Raw genomic sequence first — 19,365 nt, 5'->3', positions numbered from 1 at the left:
CAAGCCCCTAATTTTGTGTCCCATCAGCCCCCAGAAAAGGTCCCTGGCCCACAGGCACTTCCTCGAAGTGGGGCCTCTGATGGACAATACACCCGGTGCCCATGCTGAATGACTTCCCGCAGAACAGGCACGCGTGGGAGCTCTCCTGTGCATGGATCCGCTGGTGTGTGGTGAGGTGGGAGCTGGTCTGGAAGGTTTTCTGGCATTGCTGGCAGCGGTTGGGCATCTCCCCGGGGTGGATCCGCTGGTGCAAGATGAGTGTTTGCTTCTGAGTAAAGGATTCCCCACAGTCAGAGCAGGAAGAAGGTTTCTCTCCAGTGTGGGTCCTCCGATGCGTGGAAAGGCTCGAGCTGTGGCTGAAGCACTCCCCACACTCCAGGCACTTGTACGGTCTCTCTCCCTTATGGGCCCTGTCGTGGGAGATGAGGTTGGAGAGGTCCTTGAAGGTCTTCCCTCAATCTGGGCATTTACAGGTCCCCTGCTCAGCATGGGCTACCGGCTTGCTCGTGGCTGCATGGGTGTTCTTCACGCCATCCCCTTGTCCCATCGGTGTCTGCTCCTCTTTGCTCTAGAACTTCTTCCCCACCACCTGGGGTGCTTGTCCTGGCTCCAGCTGGGTGCTCTTGGTGCCTGCTGGAGAAAGACAAAGCCATTTGTTGTGGTTTGAGCCCACGGGGCAACTGAGCAGAACCCAGCCATTCTGTCACCCCTTCCCCCAGGGCTGGGAAGGAAAAGAGGAAGCAAAAGGCTCTGGAATGCAGATAAGAGCAGGGAGGGGTGGCTCACCTGTTAAGGATTCTGGCAAAAAGAACATCACTTTATTGAAAACACTAAGAGAAACAACACTTAACAGACAGAATGGGACAGTGAGAAGTGTTAGCACATCTTAAAGCCCTCCCCACACCCCTCCCTTCTCCCTGGCTCAGTTTTGTTCCCCATCTCTCTACCTCCTCCCCTGAGCAGTGCAGGGGCAGGGGATGGGGGGTGCAGTCAGTCCACCCCTTCTTCCTTCAGAGGCGGGGGCGACTCCTCTCCATTCTGCCCCTGCCCCACATGGCTCCTCTCTCCTCCACAAACATTCCCCGGTGTTGAGTCCGTCCCATGGGCTGTAGCCGTTCCCAGGCTGCTCTGACATGGGTCACCCCACGTGTTTCTGTCCTCCCAGTGTTGGACTACAACAGCAGGGGCTTCTTCTCCCCTCAGAGCCTCGGCCTCCTTTACACGCAGCCGCCTGATCCACTGTGGAGGCCTCCCCAGGCTGCAGGTGGGACTCTGCTCCCCTGGTGACCTCCAAGGTTGCAGAGGGGCAGCCCTGTCCTCTCACCACGGGATACAGGGGGGCTCTGCTCCGGCACCTCCTCCCTTCCTCTCCCTTTCCTTCCACAGACCTTGGTGTTCGCAGACATGTCCTTCTCCTAACTCCTCCTCAATGTCCCCAAAAACCTTCCCATTTACCCTCCTTAAATATGTTATCGCAGAGGCGCAGCCATTGTGGATAATTAGCTCGGTGTTGGCCAGAGGACGGTCCGACTTGGAGTAAGCGGAGCTTTGAGCAGCTTCTCAGAGGGGCCATCGCTATAGCTCTGTCACCCACTGCCAACCCCCACCCCCCCCCAAACCCAGCACAGCATTGCCCCAACAGGACCTCCACAGCCAAGGATGGAGGGGAAATCCCAGTATCTGTTAGGGTAATGCAAGCTGGGAAGAATCCCCCCCCGCCAGGAGGGGATTTGCAGTGGTGGAGGATGGGTGCAGAGAGGCCTCCGTGTCCACAGACGCACCTGTGAAATGTCCTTGGAGGCCATTTGCTATCGCCAGGACTGACTCAGGAACCCCCCTGCACCGAGGCGGTTCTTCCAGGGTAGCTCCATTCCTTGGAGGTCTCCAGTCCAACCTCCTGCTCCCAGCAGGACCATCCCCACCGCTAGTTCAACCCAACGTGGGGACAGAGCAAATCCATCCCCAGGGCCATCTCCCAGCCCAGCACTGCTGCCACACTGGGAGCAGGAGTCCCAGCACAGCCCCACCATGTGCTTCTCCAGGCCATCCCCACCCACAGCTCCACCAGGGACTGCGACATCTCACGCTAAACCCCCCAAGGACTCACCATTGTGAAGAGCTTCCTGATGCCTCCTCACGTGAGCCCTCCTCTGGAAGGTCTTCCCACAGTGTGAGCAGGGGTACGGTCTCTCTCCCGTGTGGATGCGTAGGTGTTTCATGAGGTTCGAACGCCAGGAGAAGCGTTTCCCACACATGGTGCACAGAAAGGGCTTCTCCTTGGTGTGTGTCCTCTGGTGACACAAGAGGTTCCCGCTCTCAGTGAAGCTCTTTCCACAATCCTGGCACTTGAAGGGCTTCTCACCAGTGTGGATCCGTTGGTGACGGCTCAGGCTGTCCTGCCAGATGAAGACCTTCTCGCAGTCCATACACTTGTACACTTTCTGTCTGGATCTACACCTTGGTTGGCTTGTGTCTTCTTGAGGGTCTTCAGCACACGTCCCTTTGAAAGAGCATTTTTGTGGTCTTCTTGGTTCGTGGCTCCCTTGTGTATCATCTGGCTGCTGTTGGCCATCGTGCTCCACGTCCACTGTGGGGCTCTGGGGCTCCTCTTCGGGCCCTTGCAGCATCCTCCTCTGCTCTTCCCTGGGCTGGCACTGCTCCTCCTTCTGCTTGTCTGTCCCAGCCCCTGTGGGGAGACCAAAGGGGCTCATTTGGTGCCTCTTAAGGGACGTGAAGAACAGCCACCTACTCCAGCAGCTCCCACCAAGACCAGTACCACCCAGTGCTGTCCCGCTGCTGGAGCCCTCTAGCATTGGTGAGCATGTAAAGGCATGGGGGATGTCTCTGTGTGTGTGTGTGTGTGTGTGTGTGTGTGTGTGTCCCCTCTTCATGCTCGTGCTCCTCTTTCATCCTTCCCTCTCCTCCATCCTTACTTCTCCTCCATCCCGGACCAGCGCCCAGACTTGTTCCCCACTTTCATCCCCTCCCAAAACTCCCCCCATGCCCTGGGAGGGCTGTGGCTGGAGATAGGTCAGGTGAGGATGGGGCAGGTTTGGGCTATTGGCTGCTCCCACCCACAGTGGGTGAACCTGGGAAGGGGAAAAGAAGAGGAAACCCGAGAAATCCTGTGGCTGGAATTAAAAATAGTTCAGCAGGAAGATGCTGGTGGAGGCCAGGGGATACAGGAGGAGACCATCACTCACCCCCACCCATAGGGAGCTGGATGCCCATCCAGTTCCTGACCAAATTCTGGCCAACCGCCCCCTCTTCTCCATTTTATTGTTGAGTATGTTGTGATACACATTTAAAGCCCACCTGAGGGCTCACCATTGTGGACGGCTTTCCGATGCCTCCTGAGTTGATAACTCTGCCGAAAGGTCTTCCCACAGTCTGAGCAGCTGTACGGTCTCTCTCCTGTGTGGATGAGTTGGTGTCTGATGAGGTTCGAGCTACAGGAGAAGCGTTTCCCACACGTGGTGCAGAGAAAGCGTTTCTCCTCAGTGTGTCCTCTCCAGTGACACAGGAGGCTCCAGCTATCCCTGAAGCTCTTCCCACAATCCTGGCACTTGAAGGGCTTCTCTCCCGTGTGGATCCTTCGGTGACGGCTCAGGTTACTCCCACATGTGAAGACCTTCCTACAGTCTACACACTTGTACACCTTCTCTGTGGAGCTACTCGGTGGTTGGGTTGTGGCTTCTTGAGGGTCTTCAGCACACGTCCTTTTGAAAGAGCATTTCTGGGGTTCCCTTGGTGCGCCACTCCCTTGCGTATCATCTGGCTGCTGTTGGCCATCGTGCTCCATGTCCACCGTGGGGCTCTGGGGCTCCTCTTCGGGCCCTTGCAGCATCCCCCTCTGCTCTTCCCTGGGCTGGCACTGCTCCTCCTTCTGCTTGTCCGTCCCAGCCCCTGTGGGGAGACCAAAGGGGCTCAGTTGGGGGCTCTTAAGGCACATGAAGAGCAGCCACCTACTCCAGCAGCTCCCACTCAGCCCAGTACCACCCAGGACGGCACTGCCAGCTGCTGGAGCCCTTCTAGTGTTGGTGGGTGTATAAAGACACGGGGGCTGTGTGTGTGTGTGTGTGTGTGTGTCCTCTTACTGATACTCCTCCTTCTTCTTCATAATTCCTCTCCCTTTTCCTCCTCCTCCTCTATCACTCCCCCTCCCCTAACTGCTTCCTTTTTCACCCTGGACCAGCACCCACCATTGGTCCCCACTTTCATCCCCCCTTAAATCTCACACCACCCACTGGGAGGACCGGGGATAGAGAAGGGTCAGGTCAGGATGGGGCAGGGTTGGGCTTTTGGCTGCTTCCACCTGCTGGGGGTGAAGCCGGAAAGGGGAAAAGAGGATGTAAATTGGGAAAACCCTTTACTGAGATAACAATACACTGACAGGAGGAAGCTGGAGGAGGCCATCGCTCAACTCCACACATGGGGAGATGGATGCCCACCCAGTTCCTGACCAAATTCTGGCCAAACCGCACCCCCAAACTGCCTCCTCTCTATTTCATTGCTGAGCATGTCATACTGGTTTAAGACCCCTACAAGGACTCACCATTGTGGACGGCTTTCCGATGCCTCCTGAGTTGATCACTTTGCCGAAAGGTCTTCCCACAGTCTGAGCAGGTGTACGGTCTCTCTCCTGTATGGATGAGTTGGTGTCTGATGAGGTTTGAGCTACAGGAGAAGCGTTTCCCACACGTGGTGCAGAGAAAGGGCTTCTCCTCAGTGTGTCCCCTCCTGTGACTCAAAAGTCTCCAGCTATCCCTGAAGCTCTTCCCACAATCCGGGCACTTGAAGGGCTTCTCACCAGTGTGGATCCGCTGGTGACGGGTCAGGCTGCCCTGCCAGCCAAAGACCTTCCCACAGTGCTCACACTTGTACTCCTTCCCTCTGGACATACTCCGGAGTTGGGTTGGGTCTTCCTGACAGTCTTCAACATACGTCCCTTTGAAAGAGCATTTTCGGGGTGTTCTTGGTCTGTGGTTCCCTTGCGTATCATCTGGCTGCTGTTGGCCATCGTGCTCCACGTCCACCGTGGGGCTCTGGGGCTCCTCTTCGGGCCCTTGCAGCATCCCCCTCTGCTCTTCCCTGGGCTGGCACTGCTCCTCCTTCTGCTTGTCTGTCCCAGCCCCTGTGGGGAGACCAAAGGGGCTCAGTTGGGGGCTCTTAAGGCACATGAAGAGCAGCCACCTACTCCATGTCTCTGCCTGCTCGGCTCCCTCCCTTCCCTTCTCCTCCTTCTCACACCCCTCATGGCCTTGCCAGTTAGCACCATGTTGTGCTTTGAGCCCCGAGGGCACCTGAGCCCCACCCAGACGCTCGATCACCCCTTCCCCCACAGGGATGGGGAGGACAAAATAAAACCAAAGGCCGAGGGGGACCCAAACAAGGAGAGGGCTGATGATTCCCTTGTTGTGGGCTCAGGCAACAGACAGACTCCATCGGGGAAGGAAGAAAGAACAGCCATCGAATTTGAACACCCCCACCCCCACCAATGTACCAATGCGACAGAGCAGGACAGTCAGAAATACAACCACAGCTTCAAAACACCTTCCCCCCCCATCCCTTCTTCCCGGGCTCAGCTTTGCTCCCCATTTCTCTCCCTCCTCCCCCCACCGGTGCAGGGGGCAGGGATGGGGGTTGGGGTCAGTCCATCACCCGTTGTCTCTGCCGCTCCTTCCTCCTCAGGGGGAGGACTCCTCACACTCCTCCCCTGCTCCGGCGTGGGCTCCCTCCCACGGGAGACAGTCCTCCACGATCTTCCTCCCACGTGGGTCCCTCCCAGGGGCTCTGGGGGGGCATCTGCTCCCCCGTGGGTCTCCATGGGTGCAGGGCAGTCTCTGCTCCGTCGCGCCTCCCCCCTCCTTCCGTCCTTCCTTGCCCTCGCTGTTTGCAGATGTATTTCCCTCCCCCCTCCTCCTCCTCCTCTTCCCAGGTTCCCCTTCTTAAATACGTTATCGCAGAGCCGTCTCTAATTGGCTCGGCCTTGGCCAGAGCCGAGTCTGACTTGGAGCCGGGGGAGCTTTTAGCATCTTCTCCAGGAGTCCCCCCTGTAGCCCCCTATCCTGTTCCCAATACCCTCCAGACACAATCTGGCACAACAGGGTGCAGCTGGGTGGGTGCTGAGCCCTGGGCAGTGGCTGCTCAGCACCATGAGAGGTGGCAAGAGGATGTGTGGGGAGCAGTGGGAAGGGTGCTCAGCCCTGTACAAGCACACTGTGCACAGCTGAGTACTCGGCAGGGGGCACATTTGGCTTCCTCCCCATGTGACATGGGCGCTGCAGATGCTGGGATCACAGGTTCTGCCTGCTCCCAGCAGGCCTGGAGCTGCCTGTACGCTGCCTTTACACTGCCTGTGCCCTGCCTGTGCTGTGCAAGTGTGCAAGCAGATGGGGGTGTGGGTGCTTATGAGTCTGTGGTGTATGTCCCCTCTCATTCTGTTCCTCCCCCTCTCCCCCCCCATCCCTCCTCCCCCATTCTGGACCAGAGCCTGCCCTTGTTCCACACATCTACCCTCTCCCCCAAACTCACCCACCCCCCACCCCGCAGGACCAGGGATGTGATGTCTTCAGGAAATTCTCTGCTCTGCTCGTTCCAAACTCGGGAATAGACCAATGCCAGGGTCAGTCGCTGCTTGAAGATTGTTGGGACAAAGGAAGGGACCAGGGGCTAAGGGGTGAGTCACCCCAGTTTTGCATAACCAAGGGATGTCTGGCTAACGACTCTGCCCTGGAGGGGGGAGAGAAGTGTGAGCAGAGGGGAACATCCTGCCCCAGAGGGCAGAGAGGCTGGAGGAGTCTCTGAGAAGCCAGAAGTCAGCCCAAAGTGGGGAGACGCGACTGCCGACTCAGTTGAAGACCAAGAAACCGCGTCCCCCCTCACCCTTTGAGTTGGGCCACAAGAATTACAAGACACTCTACGCTGACATCGCGACGAGGCGCGTTGTTAACCAGTGAGGGACAAAGCGATAAGAAACCGGCCCCGGTCACTACAGTCCCGGTGTCTCCGTGTGGTCTGAAGTGTAGAAATCCAGGGAAGTTCTTTGGGGCGGGGCGCTGGTCGGGGGGAATTACCACCAGCCCCCAGCTCTGCGCCCACACGGGATAAATCAATCCCTCTGCTCGGGGGGTGTGTTGGCATCTGGCACGGGGGGGGGGGGGGTGGGGTGGGGGGGGTGGGGTGTGGGCGGGGGGGCTGAACGACCCCACTTGTGGGACATCACCCTGGGAGGGCTGGGGATTGAGATGGGTCAGGTCAGGATGGGGCAGGGTTGGGCTTTTGGTTGCTCCCATCTGCTGGGGGTGAATCCAGGAAGTGGAAAAGAAGAGAAGTGAGAAAAGTTGTGGGTGGAGGTAAAAAATAGATTAATATGAGACAGACAGGAGGAGAAGTGAGGCAAATGCCATCACTCACCCACATCTGGCTGACCCCAAACCCCAAGCCCCCTCCTCTCCTTTTTATTGCTTAGCACATTGCGATAGGGCCAGGAATAGCTCTTGGGTTGGGTCACGTCGTCTGCCTGGTTGCATCCCCCCTCCCCATCTCTTGTGCATCCCCCAAATCTATTCACTCTTCAACGAACAGGACACAAATCTGTAACCCATTATGAGCAAAATCCAATTTATTTGATAGAAACTTCAAAAAAAAAAGAGAGGTGTTTCTTCGATTTCCTGTAAGGGACGTACACACCCCCTGGGTCTGTGTGTATCCATCTACGTCTGTGTGCACCTACGTAACGACAGGAGCATCCCATACGCTCCATTTTGATTGCAGGGTCCTGGATGGGGTTTTGCTTCCTCCAAACCACCCAAGATTTTTGCTGTGGTTTACCCCATTGCCAACGTCTCCTTCCTTGGGGTAAAATAGTTCCTGAAGAGCCATGGGTGAGAGTAGCTCACCACTACACCATCGTAGTCTGGTATCGCTGTATCCCACCGGGAACCACAAAAGCCTCAGCCTTGTTGAGCGCCATCATTGAAGTTCATCCTCACAGTTTGGAATCAGGTAATAATTAACGGTACACACATTTAATGAAGCGAGAGATGAACAGGGAGAGATAAACATACTAAGAGCAAACGGGGTAAAATAGAACACGGTGGTCACGGCTTGTACCACACAACCAACATCCCACCAAGACGTCGTACCAAGACTGTCCAGCAGTTTGCTCAACGCTGGGTCTGGTTAACGACCTCGCTGCCTAACGAGCCTTTACAATCCCTTTGGACTCATGGGAGCACCCTGGTTTCCCAGGAAGGCAGCGTTTCTTAAACATCACCTCTGCCCAGACCCACAAGTCCTCAGGGAGATGCTGGGACTCTTGGACATGATGGTCCCACATGATGGGGTGAAGGAAGAGCCACGTTGTCCATGTACCCAAGACACCTGCTGGTAAATCTCCTCCAAATTTACTCCGATGTGCAGGCACTCATGTTTAAATCAGAGAGAGGCTCACACAACCCCTCATCCACCCGAACATACCTTGCTGGGGCATTAGCACCCCCCAGACATCTCTGAATTTCCCCTCCATCAGCTCGTGGCTCATGGGATGAGACCAGAGGGCTGGAAGTCCCTACCCAGGGAGGTGACAAGCCCCTAATTTTGTGGCCTGTCACCTCCCAGGGAAGCTCCCTGGCCCACAGGCACCTCCTCCAAGTGGGGCCTCTGATGGACAATACACCCGGCGCCCACGCTGAATGACTTCCCACAAAACAGGCACATGTGGGAGCTCTCCTGTGCATGGATCCGCTGGTGCGTGGTGAGGTGGGAGCTGGTCCGGAAGAGTGAAGCACTCCCCACACTCCAGGCACTTGTACGGTCTCTCTCCCTTATGGATCCTGTGGAGGGAGATGAGGCTGGAGAAGCCCTTGAAGGTCTTCCCGCAATCTGGGCACTTGTAGGGTCGTTCTCCCGTGTGATTTCTTTGGTGACGTCTCATGCTGTTACTCCAGCGGAAGATCTTCCCACACTCGGGGCATTTAGAGGTCCCCCGCTTGGCACGGGCCACCAGCTTGCTCGTAGCTGCATGGGTGTTCTTCACGCCAACCCCTTGTCCTGTCGGTGTCTGCTCCACCTTGCTCTCCAACTTCTCCTCCAGCACCGGGGGTGCTTGTCCTGGCTCCACCTGGGTGCTTGGTGCCTGCTGGAGAAAGACAAAGCCTTTGCCCCAACTCAGGAACCACCCTGCAGCAAGGAGGTTCTTCCAGGGCAGCTCCATTTCTTGGAGGTCTCCAGTCCAACCTCCTGCTCCCAGCAGGACCATCCCCACTGCTAGTTCAACCCAACCTGGGGACAGAGCAAATCCATCCCCAGGGCCATCTCCCAGCCCAGCACTGCTGCCACGCTGGGAGCGGGAGTCCCAGCACAGCCCCACCACGTGCTTCTCCAGGCCATCCCCACCCACAGCTCCACCAGGGCCTGCGACATCTCACGCTAAACCCTCCAAGGACTCACCATTGTGAAAGGCTTCCTGATGTCTCATGATGAGACACTGTACCCGGAAGGTCTCTCCGTAATGCGAGCAAGCATACGGTTGCTCTCCCATGTGGATGCATCGGTGGATGATGAGTTCATGGCGTCAGGAGAAGCGTTTCCCACATGTGGTGCAGGGAACGGGCTTCTCCTTGGTGTGTGTCCTCTGGTAACGCAGGACACTCCCACTTTCTGTTAAGCTCCTCCCGCAATCGCAGCACAAGTAGGGCTTCTCTCCTGTGTGGATCCGTTGGTCACGTGTCAAGCTGCCCTTCTAGCTGAAGACCTGCCCATAATATTTGTACTCCTCCTTCCCTCTGGAGCTACTCTGTGGTTGGGATGCACCTTCTTGAGTGTCTTCATCATACGTCCCTTTGAAAGAGCATTTTTGGAGTGCGCGGCTCCCTTGCGTATCATCTGGCTGCTGTTGGCCATCGTGCTCCATGTCCACCGTGGGGCTCTGGGGGCTCCTCTTTGGGCTCTTGCAGCATCCCCCTCTGCTCTTCCCTGGGCTGGCACTGCTCCTCCTTCTGCTTGTCTGTCCCAGCCCCTGTGGGGAGACCAAAGGGGCTCAGTTGGGGGCTCTTAAGGCACATGAAGAGCAGCCACCTACTCCATGTCTCTGCCTGCTCGGCTCCCTCCCTTCCCTTCTCCTCTTTGCTCTCCAATTTCACCCCCCCAAAACTCCCCCCACCCCCTGGGAGTGCTGGGGATGGAAACGGGGCAAAGTTGGGATGGGGCAGGGTTGGGCTTTTGGTTGCTCCCACCCGCTGTGGGTGTACGTGGAATCAAGAAAAGAAGAAAATCGAGAAAACCTGTGAGTGAATGGAAAGATAGTTCAGAAGGTCGTCAGAGGAGTCAGGAGGAGGCCATCACTCACCCCTGCCCATGGGGAGATGGATGCCCAGTCAGTTTCTGAACAAAATCTGGCCAACCCCCACCCCTAAACCCCCTCCTCTCCATTTTATTGCTGAGCATGAAGTGATATGGGGTTAAGCGTCACTGAGGACTCACCATTGTGCAGCGTTTGCTGATGCTTTCTGAGGTGATCTCTCTGCCGGAAGGTCAACCCGCAGTGGGAGCAGATGTACGGTCTCTCTCCCGTGTGGATACACTGGTGGGTGATGAGGTTCGAGCGCCAGGAGAAGCGTTTCCCACACGTGGTGCAGAGATGGGGCTTCTCTTTGGTGTGTGTTCTCCGGTGATACAGGAGTCTCACTCTCTCTGTGAAGCTCCTCCCACAGTCCCAGCACTTGAAGGGCTTCTCTCCTGTGTGGATCCGTCGGTGACAGGTCAAGCTGCTCCTGCGAGTGAAGGTCTTCCCACAGTGCTCACACTTGTAGTCCTTCTTGTCTCTGGATCTACTCCATCGTTGGGTTTTGTCTCCTTGAACATCTCCAGCACACGTCCCTTTGAAAGAACATTTTTGGGGTTCTCTTGGTACTTCATCCTTCCTCTTCCTTCCCTCCTCCATCATCACTAATCGTCCCCCACCCCTCCTCCTTTTTCATCCTGCACCAGCACCCACTCTTGGTCCCCACTTTCATCCCCTCCCAAAACTCGCCTCACCCCCCAGGAGGGCCGAGGATGGAGATGGGGCAGGTTGGGATGGGGCAGGGTTGGGCTGTTGGCTGCTCCCACCCACTGTGGGTGAACCCAAGAAGGGGAAAAGAAGAGGAAAAGCGAAAAGAAAAGGAAAAGCGAGAGAACACATAGATGGAGGAAAAATAGTTTATTAGGAGAGAGACAGAGAGGAGGAAACAGACAGAAAGTAGGAGACGTGCAAAGGCCATCAGCGACCCGCACCCATGGGGAGATGGATGCCCAGCCAGTTCCTGGCCAAAACCTGGCAAATCCCCATCTCCAAACCCCCTCCTCTCCGTTTTATTGCTGAGCACGACGTGATACAGGGATAAGCCCCACCCAAGGACTCACCTTTGTGAAGGGCTTTCCGATGCCTCCTGAGGTGGTAACTCTGCCGGAAGCTGTTCCCGCACTGGGAGCAGGTGTACGGTCTTTCTCCCGTGTGAGTGCGTTGGTGCTTGACAAGGTACGAGTGCCATGCAAAGCATCTCCCACACGTGGTGCAGAGAAAGGGCTTCTCCTTGGTGTGTGTCCTCTGGTGACACTGGAGGTTTCCTCTCTCTGTGAAGCTCCTCCCACAATCCCAGCACTTGTAGGGCTTCTCTCCCGTGTGGATCCGTTGGTGACGGATGAGGCGGCTCTCGCAGGTGAAGATCTTCCCACAGTGCTCACACTTGTACTCCTCCTTCCCTCTGGAGCTAATCCGTGGTTCGGTTACACCTTCTTGAGGGTCTTCACCACACGTCCCTTTGAAAGATCGTTTTCGGGTTGTTCTTGTTCCGTGGCTCCCTTGCGTATCATCTGGCTGCTGTTGGCCATCGTGCTCCACGTCCACCGTGGGGCTCTGGGGCTCCTCTTTGGGCTCTTGCAGCATCCCCCTCTGCTCTTCCCTGGGCTGGCACTGCTCCTCCTTCTGCTTGTCTGTCCCACCCCCTGTGGGGAGACCAAAGGGGCTCAGCTGGGGGCTCTGAAGGCACATGAAGAGCAGCCACCTACTCCATGTCTCTGCCTGCTCGGCTCCCTCCCTTCCCTTCTCCTCCTTCTCACACCCTGCCATGGCCTGGCCCATTAGCACCATGTTGTGCTTTGAGCCCTGAGGGCACCTGAGCCCCACCAGACCCTCTCTCACCCCTTCCTCCTCAGGGGGAGGACTCCTCACACTCCTCCCCTGTTCCAGCGTGGGCTCCCTCCCATGGGAGACAGGCCTGATAGAATCTAGGCCTTTAGAATCTATGACTTTATCCTTGAGGAGGAGCTAAGAGACTGATAAGAGGGAAATGTCTGGTAAGTGTAGGAGGAAGTGATGGAAAAAAAATTCCCAGGACTGTAGCAGTAGTGGAGATGAAGAGCAGCCCACTTCCAGCTCAAGAGCAGGAAGCGAGAACTTTAACGTCTACAGAATAACTAATTGCTTGTACGTTGATTAACCGCAGTCAATGGCTGCACCATTGTAAAAGTGGTAACAAGGTCCCTATCGCAGGGGATAGAAATAACATCCAAGGTTTTACAGGAGCAGAGAGGAGAGATGAAAAAGAGAAAGAGTCAAGCAGAGGCATAAAGGAATAAAATTACAGCCTTGCTGCTGGCAGCAATGATCACTGGAAGTCCCAACAAAGGTGGAGGAAGGGGCCAAAGTCGAGGTGGGGGAAGAGCTGAATGGAATGCAGGATAAGGACGGGGGGGTTAACTCCTCAGACCATACCCCTGTGGGTCATAATCCCTGTGCTTTTTGCAGGAAAGGACACTGGAAACCTGAATGCCCACAGAGACAAACCTTATTTGCTGAATCCTCAGGAAGAGGGGGCCGGAATCAGATGTTAACCTCCTTATGCAAAGGACATCTGATACCAAATGAAGGGGACTGGGGGAGAATATCAACATCTCCACAGCTGATCCCCTGGTTCCTGTAAAGCTTGGGAACAAAGTTAAACATTTCCTAGTAGAGAGCGGGGCAACCCATTCGGTAGTAAGTAGTTGTAAGGGACCTTTAAGTAAAACACATATGCCAGTTGTTGGGGTCATGGGAAAGTGAGTTTTAAGGCCATTTTTAAACCTATGGAATGTACAGCTGGAGGTACTACATTAACTCCAGAATTTCTATATGTGCCAGAGTGCCTCCTCCCTGGGGCGTGACTTATTATGTGAATTGAAAGCACAACTCATGTTTTCTGCTGCCTGAGGAGACAGCGTAGAAAGCTCACTTGTGTCTATTGACTGAAAAGGAGCAGAAATTTGACCAGAATCTCAGAAGAAATTTTGGATACTGTAATACCCCTGATATGAGCCTCCAAGAAACCTGGATGAGCAAAGAACGCTACTCCGATAAAGGTGCAATTAAAAATCATGATCACAACCAGTAAGGAAAAAACAGTACCCAATGAAATTAGAGGCTAGAGTGGGACTAGAACCGTTACTTTGTGCAATATGGTTTTGCGGGAATACAACAGAAGGTTGGCGAGGAGGGTTGCAAACACGCTCAAGTGACTTGCAGCCGGCGTGCCAAAACCCACGTATATCACACTAATTGTTGCTTAGCTCTGTGTGCCTGAGGGGTAGAATGTCTGTGTTTAGATAACACGGGCCTGGCAGAGACTCAGAGGCACCTTATCAAACAGCCTTGAGATTCCTGCCCTGCTGTGGGAAAGATCAAAGCACCGTGGAAAAGTACGCCTGCGAAAAATCCTGGATACACACAGGCAAAAGCGGTAGGCCCGAGATCTTCCTCTTTCCTTCTCCTTTCCCTGACTAGCAAGGCCCGAGCTCTGCGGTGCCGGCGTCCCCGCTTGCGTGCCTCTGCCCGGGTGTTGCTGCGGGGATCCCTCGAGTCGTGAGGTAACGGGAATAAATTTACTCTTTGCATTTCATCCGTGGTTCTGTGGTTGTTCCTGTGTCCTGCTTGTGCCGACTCACACAGGTTTCTGACGGGAATGTCAGTCTGAATGTAACACCCCCATCCTACCCATAGAGAAACCTCAAACTCAAGGACACAGTTTGATGCAAGATTTAAGAGAAATTCACAAAATCACCGTAGATGTCCATCCTGTGGTACCTACCCCCTACACGCTATTGTCTCTAATATCTAGAAATAGCGTGTGTTTTGCAGTGCTAGACTTAAAAGGTGCTTTCTTTTGCATCCCTCTGGAAGAGGAAAGCCTGAAGATCTTCACCTTTGACTGGGAAATTCCTGTGCTGTTAGGAAAGTACAACTCTGCTGGACTGTGCTGCCCCAGGGATTCAAGAATAACCCGACTGAACCCTTTTGGGAAATGTACTTGCCAAAGAATTGGAAGAATGGCAAGGTAAGAATCCCTCTATCACCCTGTTGCAGTATGTGGATGATATACTTTTGGCGAACAGAACTGCCACAACTGACTTACTCAGTTTCCTGGGGCTAGCTGGATATCGTGTCTCCCAGAAAAAGGCCCAAATAACTCAGACTACAGTGACTTATCTCAGATTTGAAATATCAGGGAAAAAGGGAATTGGGTGCAGAACAAAAAGCAGCTTATTTGTCCAATAGCTCCCCCACCTGTTCTAAGAAAGAACTGTGGGGGTTCCTGGGGATGGTTGGATGGTCAGAGTACCAGATTTTAACCTGATTGTTAAACCATTATATGAGGCTATCAAGGGACCTAGAGAAACTCTGGAATGGACACCAGAGTGCCAGAAAGAATTTGTTTCCATCAAGACTGAATTAATGAGAGCTCGTGCTCTGGGTCTGCTGGGCTTAAGCCATTGAGGGTCCTGACCCAGACTCTAGGAGACTGGAAAAGGCCAGTGTCACAGAATCATCTCAGTTGGAAAAGCCCTTGAAGCTCCTCCAGCCCCACCATGAACCTCCCCCTGACCGTTCCCAACTCCACCAGATCCTCAGCGCTGGGTCAACCCGACTCTTAAACCCCTCCAGCGATGGGGACTCCCCCCCTGCCCTGGGCAGCCCATTCCAACGCCCAACAGCCCCTTCTGCAAAGAAATCCTTCCTAAGAGCCAGTCTGACCCTGCCCTGGCGCAGCTTGAGGCCATTCCCTCTTGGCCTGGCGCTGGGTCCTTGGCTCAAGAGACTCCTCCCCCCTCTCTGCACCCTCCTTTCAGGGAGTTGCAGAGGGCCAGGAGGTCTCCCCTCAGCCTCCTCTTCTCCAGACTAAACCCCCCCAGTTCCCTCAGCCGCTCCCCATCAGACCTGTGCTCCAGACCCTGCACCAGCTCCGTTGCCCTTCTCTGGACACGCTCGAGTCATTCAATGGCCTTTTTGGGGTGAGGGGCCCAAAACTGAACCCACTCACCGAGGGGCGGCCTCACCAGGGGTCAGATCCCTTCCCTGTCCCTGCTGGCCACGCTGGTGCTGGTACAAGCCAGGATGCCATTGGCCTTCCTGGCCACCTGGGCACACTGCTGGCTCGTTATCAATCACCCCCAGGTCCCTCTCTGACTGGCAGCTCTCCAGCCACTCCTCCCCAAGCCTGTAGCCTGTAGCGCTGCTGGGGGTTGTCGTGGCCCAAGTGCAGCACCCGGCATTTGGCCTTATTGAAACTCCTCCAGCTGGCTATACAGTAGTTTAGTTCTCTAAGCAATTGGAAGAAGTAAAGGACGGCCTACGTGTTTGAGAGCTGTAGCACCATTCGATCTCTCCTAGCAGGCTAGGCCAGTATCAGGTGGTGGTGAACATGATGTCACTTTAAGGATGTCTTCAACCTTGAATCTTATTTTAATGCTGGTAGATGAGAGGGGAGAGCTAGAGCATGACTGTCTGCCTGTCATGGAGTAAGTATACTCTTGCCAACCTGATCTGAAAGATGTACCATTAACTGATCCTGAAGTTGAACTTATTACAGATGGAAGTAGCTTCATGGTGAATGGGGAACGCAAGGCAGGGTATGCCGTGGTAACCCCACAAAAGGAAGCTGAAACACGAGCATTGTCACTCAATATCTCCACTCAAAAGGCTCATGGGGCCATCTGGAAGGAACAGAGACTATTGGCCACTCAAGGGGCTCCTATTAAATATGGATCAAAGATTCTAAAATTGCTGCAAGCTGTTCTAGAGCCAACAGAAGTTGCAACTGTGCATTGCAAAGCCCACCAGAAAGGACAAACAGAAGCGGTGAGAGAAAAATCAAAAGGCTGATGAAACAACTCAAAGAGTTGCAGAAACAGGACAATTGATCAGAGCATTGATTCCTTTGAGAAAAGTTCAGTGGGAACCTCCAAAATGCTCCAAAGAAGAGGATCAGCTTGCCAAACATTTAAAATGTACCAAATCAGAATAAGGTTGGTGGGTGACTAAAGATGGAGAAGTATTGAGAAATATTGAAAAAAAACCCGCCATAGTGAATCTCATGGGAGCAGATGCTCTGGTTGCAAGCGTTAAAAGATACGCTATAGGACTGAAATTGCAAAAATTAGTCAATATAATTGTGTGGCAGTGCCAACGATGGGGTAAAAATAATCCAGAGATCCAAAAGAGACCTCCATCGGGAGAAGTTAAACAAGGTCAGACCCCTGGGGAATACTGGCAAATAGATTTTTCTGAATTACCAAATTGTAATCAAGTATCTTTTGATTTTGGTAGATACTTTTCCTGAGCGGCCTGAAGCTTTCCCGTGCCGTACTGACAAATCTAGAGAAGTAGTGAGGATTTGACTCTAAGAGATAATTCCAATATTTGGCATCCCAGAAGGGATGTTATCAGACAATGAGCCTCATCTTCAATAGCACAACGCGTTGTTAAATTCCTACAAATTAAATATATACCTTTAGATAGTCCAGTACATGACTTCCAACCAGGCGATAGACTCTGCATCTGCACCTGGAAGGATGAGTCCTTAGAAGAACGATGGAAAAGGCCTTACCTGGTACTCCTGGTTACTGATACCGCTCTTAAAGTAGACAGGGTAGACTCTTGGATACACATTCCAGAGCGAAGGAGGCTGCGAAGGAAGCGTGGGTTTCTGAGGAAAACCAATAGTTGAAGCCAAATGTTTCAGGACTCCAATGAACTGTAGCTGGGAATCCATTAAGTCGTATTCTCATTTAGACTGCATTCAAGGACTGACTTCTCTGTTTTGTATGTTATTTGTGGTATGGATTCCTTTTGGGGGAGATAAGCTTAGAAATATCTAGCAAGAACAAAGCAGGATTAGTTCGGGTGCTACAGTATTGTCTGATAATTGTGTTTATGTGCCTTTATGCACTCAGCGTACATGGAGATGTGGCTTATGTGTGGGTGAACAAACTGTGGAAAAGGTGAGACTTAGCAAGATGGATTTAAGTTCACTAGATAGTGTCAAAGGGGGAAACTGTAGCCCATACAAATGTTTACCGCCGATCACTGGCTCTACTGTGTAAGCCTGACACTTTGTGGCTCTATTGTGTAAGCCTGATATGATCTAGGCCTCAATCTAGGCCTCGCCAAGGACTTCACCACTGAGGAGAAGCTAAGAGCCTGATAAGAGGGGCACATCCCCCCCAGAAGAAAGCCCAAGGCTGGATGATTGCCCAAGAAGCATGAAGTCAACAAAAATAAGGGGTAAAGGGGAGAGGCAAAGGCGGTGGGGGGAGATCCAGACCACCAACTCAATTCAAGAATGAAAACACTTACACCCCCGCCCCATAAGGAGCAGGGGTGCTAATTTCCACAGCAAGCCCCGCTAAATTAACCGACAGCAGATGGAATGGTAACTACAGCCCAAGGAGTGTAAACTTAGATAGGTTCTTACTACTCATATAACAAGATAAATAGGCTGTAGTTCCGTTGGGCAGCGTGCCAGCACTGGGGGATCACCCCCTAGCACCCACCCCGGCGCAACAATGAAATAAACTGATCTCTCATCTCTGTGTGTGCGATTGGCTTTTGCAGAGCAGGTAACGATCCCTGTTTGAGGGACAAAAGGCCCTCCTGCTCCCAGCAGACCTGCAGCAGCCTGGGCCCTGCAGGAGCTGCCAGCCCCTGCCTGTACCCTGCCTGTAGGGAAGAAGTGGGCAAGGAGATGGAGGTGCAAGTGCACAGGTACCAACAGCCCTGTGTGTGTGTGTGTGTGTGTGTGTATGTGTGTGTCTCCCTTCTTCCTGCCCGTGCTTGTCTGCCACCCCTCCACTTCCACAGTCAATACTACTCCCCTAACTCTACCCTTCCTTCATCCTTGATCTTCCTCTATTCTTCCTCCTTCTTTGCCCTGGACCAGCGTCCAACCCTGTTTGACACTTTCACCCCCAAAAAAATCCCCGCACCCCTGGGATGGCCGTGGATGGAGATGCAGTAGGTGAGATGGGGCAGAGTTGGGCTGTTGGCTGCTCCCACCCACTGCGGGTGAACCCGGGAAGGGGAAAAGAAGACGAAAAAAGACAAAACCCATGGGTGGAGGTAAAAATAGTTCCACAGCAGAAGGCAGGAGGAAAAAGGAGGACGACATCACTGAGTCCTGCCCATGGGGAGATGGATGCCCAGACAGTTCCTGACCAAAATCTGGCCAACTCCCACCCCAAGCTCCCTCCTCTCCATTTTATAACTGAAGCACAACGGGACATGGAGTTAATCACCCACTGAGGACTCACCATTGTGGACGGCTAACTGATGCCTCCAGAGATGATAACTCTGCTGGAAGTTCTTCCCACAGTGCGAGCAGATGTATGGTCTCTCTCCTGTGTGGCTGCGCTGGTGTTTGATGAGGTCTGAGCTAAAGGAGAAGTGTTTCCCGCATGTTGTACAAAGAAAGGTCTTCTCCTTGGTGTGTGTTCTCCGGTGACACAGGAGTCTCCCACTCTCCATGAAGCTCTTCCCACAATCCCGGCACTTGAAGGGGTTCTCTCCTGTGTGGATCCTTCGGTGATGGGTTAGGTGGCTCCTGCGGGTGAAGACCTTCTCACATTCCACACACCTGTACTCCTTCTGTCCGGAATTACTCGGTGGTTGGGTTGTGGCTTCCTGTGGGTCTTCAGCATACGTCCCTTTGAAAGAGCATTTTCGGGGTCTTCTTGGTCTGTGGCTCCCTTGCGTATCATCTGGCTGCTGTTGGCCATCGTGCTCCACGTCCACCGTGGGGCTCTGGGGCTCCTCTTCGGGCCCTTGCAGCATCCCCCTCTGCTCTTCCCTGGGCTGGCACTGCTCCTCCTTCTGCTTGTCTGTCCCAGCCCCTGTGGGGAGACCAAAGGGGCTCAGTTGGGGGCTCTTAAGGCACATGAAGAGCAGCCACCTACTCCATGTCTCTGCCTGCTCGGCTCCCTCCCTTCCCTTCTCCTCCTTCTCACACCCCACATGGCCTTGCCCGTTAGCACCATGTTGTGCTTTGAGCCCCGAGGGCACCTGAGCCCCAC

General features: G+C 54.0%; 1 protein-coding gene across 1 annotated transcript; it reads right to left on the bottom strand.

The window, feature by feature from the left end:
* Nucleotides 1-419: 419 nt before the first annotated feature.
* On the bottom strand, nt 420-19,236 carry LOC141917325 (uncharacterized). The gene is given in 15 exon segments (XM_074810433.1): nt 420-633; nt 2,108-2,686; nt 3,328-3,906; nt 4,556-5,134; nt 5,662-5,889; nt 6,082-6,206; nt 6,539-6,672; nt 8,216-8,411; nt 8,616-9,285; nt 9,454-9,490; nt 9,581-9,799; nt 9,906-10,021; nt 10,486-10,881; nt 11,407-11,988; nt 18,607-19,236. Coding segments are annotated over 15 exon segments (5,130 nt in total). The 5' UTR covers nt 19,232-19,236; the 3' UTR covers nt 420-568.
* Between the last annotated feature and the right edge of the window lie 129 nt (nt 19,237-19,365).

The sequence above is a fragment of the Strix aluco genome, chromosome 37 (assembly GCF_031877795.1).
Source record: "Strix aluco isolate bStrAlu1 chromosome 37, bStrAlu1.hap1, whole genome shotgun sequence".
Classification (NCBI taxonomy): domain Eukaryota; kingdom Metazoa; phylum Chordata; class Aves; order Strigiformes; family Strigidae; genus Strix; species Strix aluco.
The sequence above is the reverse complement of the archived record's forward strand: the minus strand, read 5'-3'. Positions and strand labels throughout refer to the sequence as shown.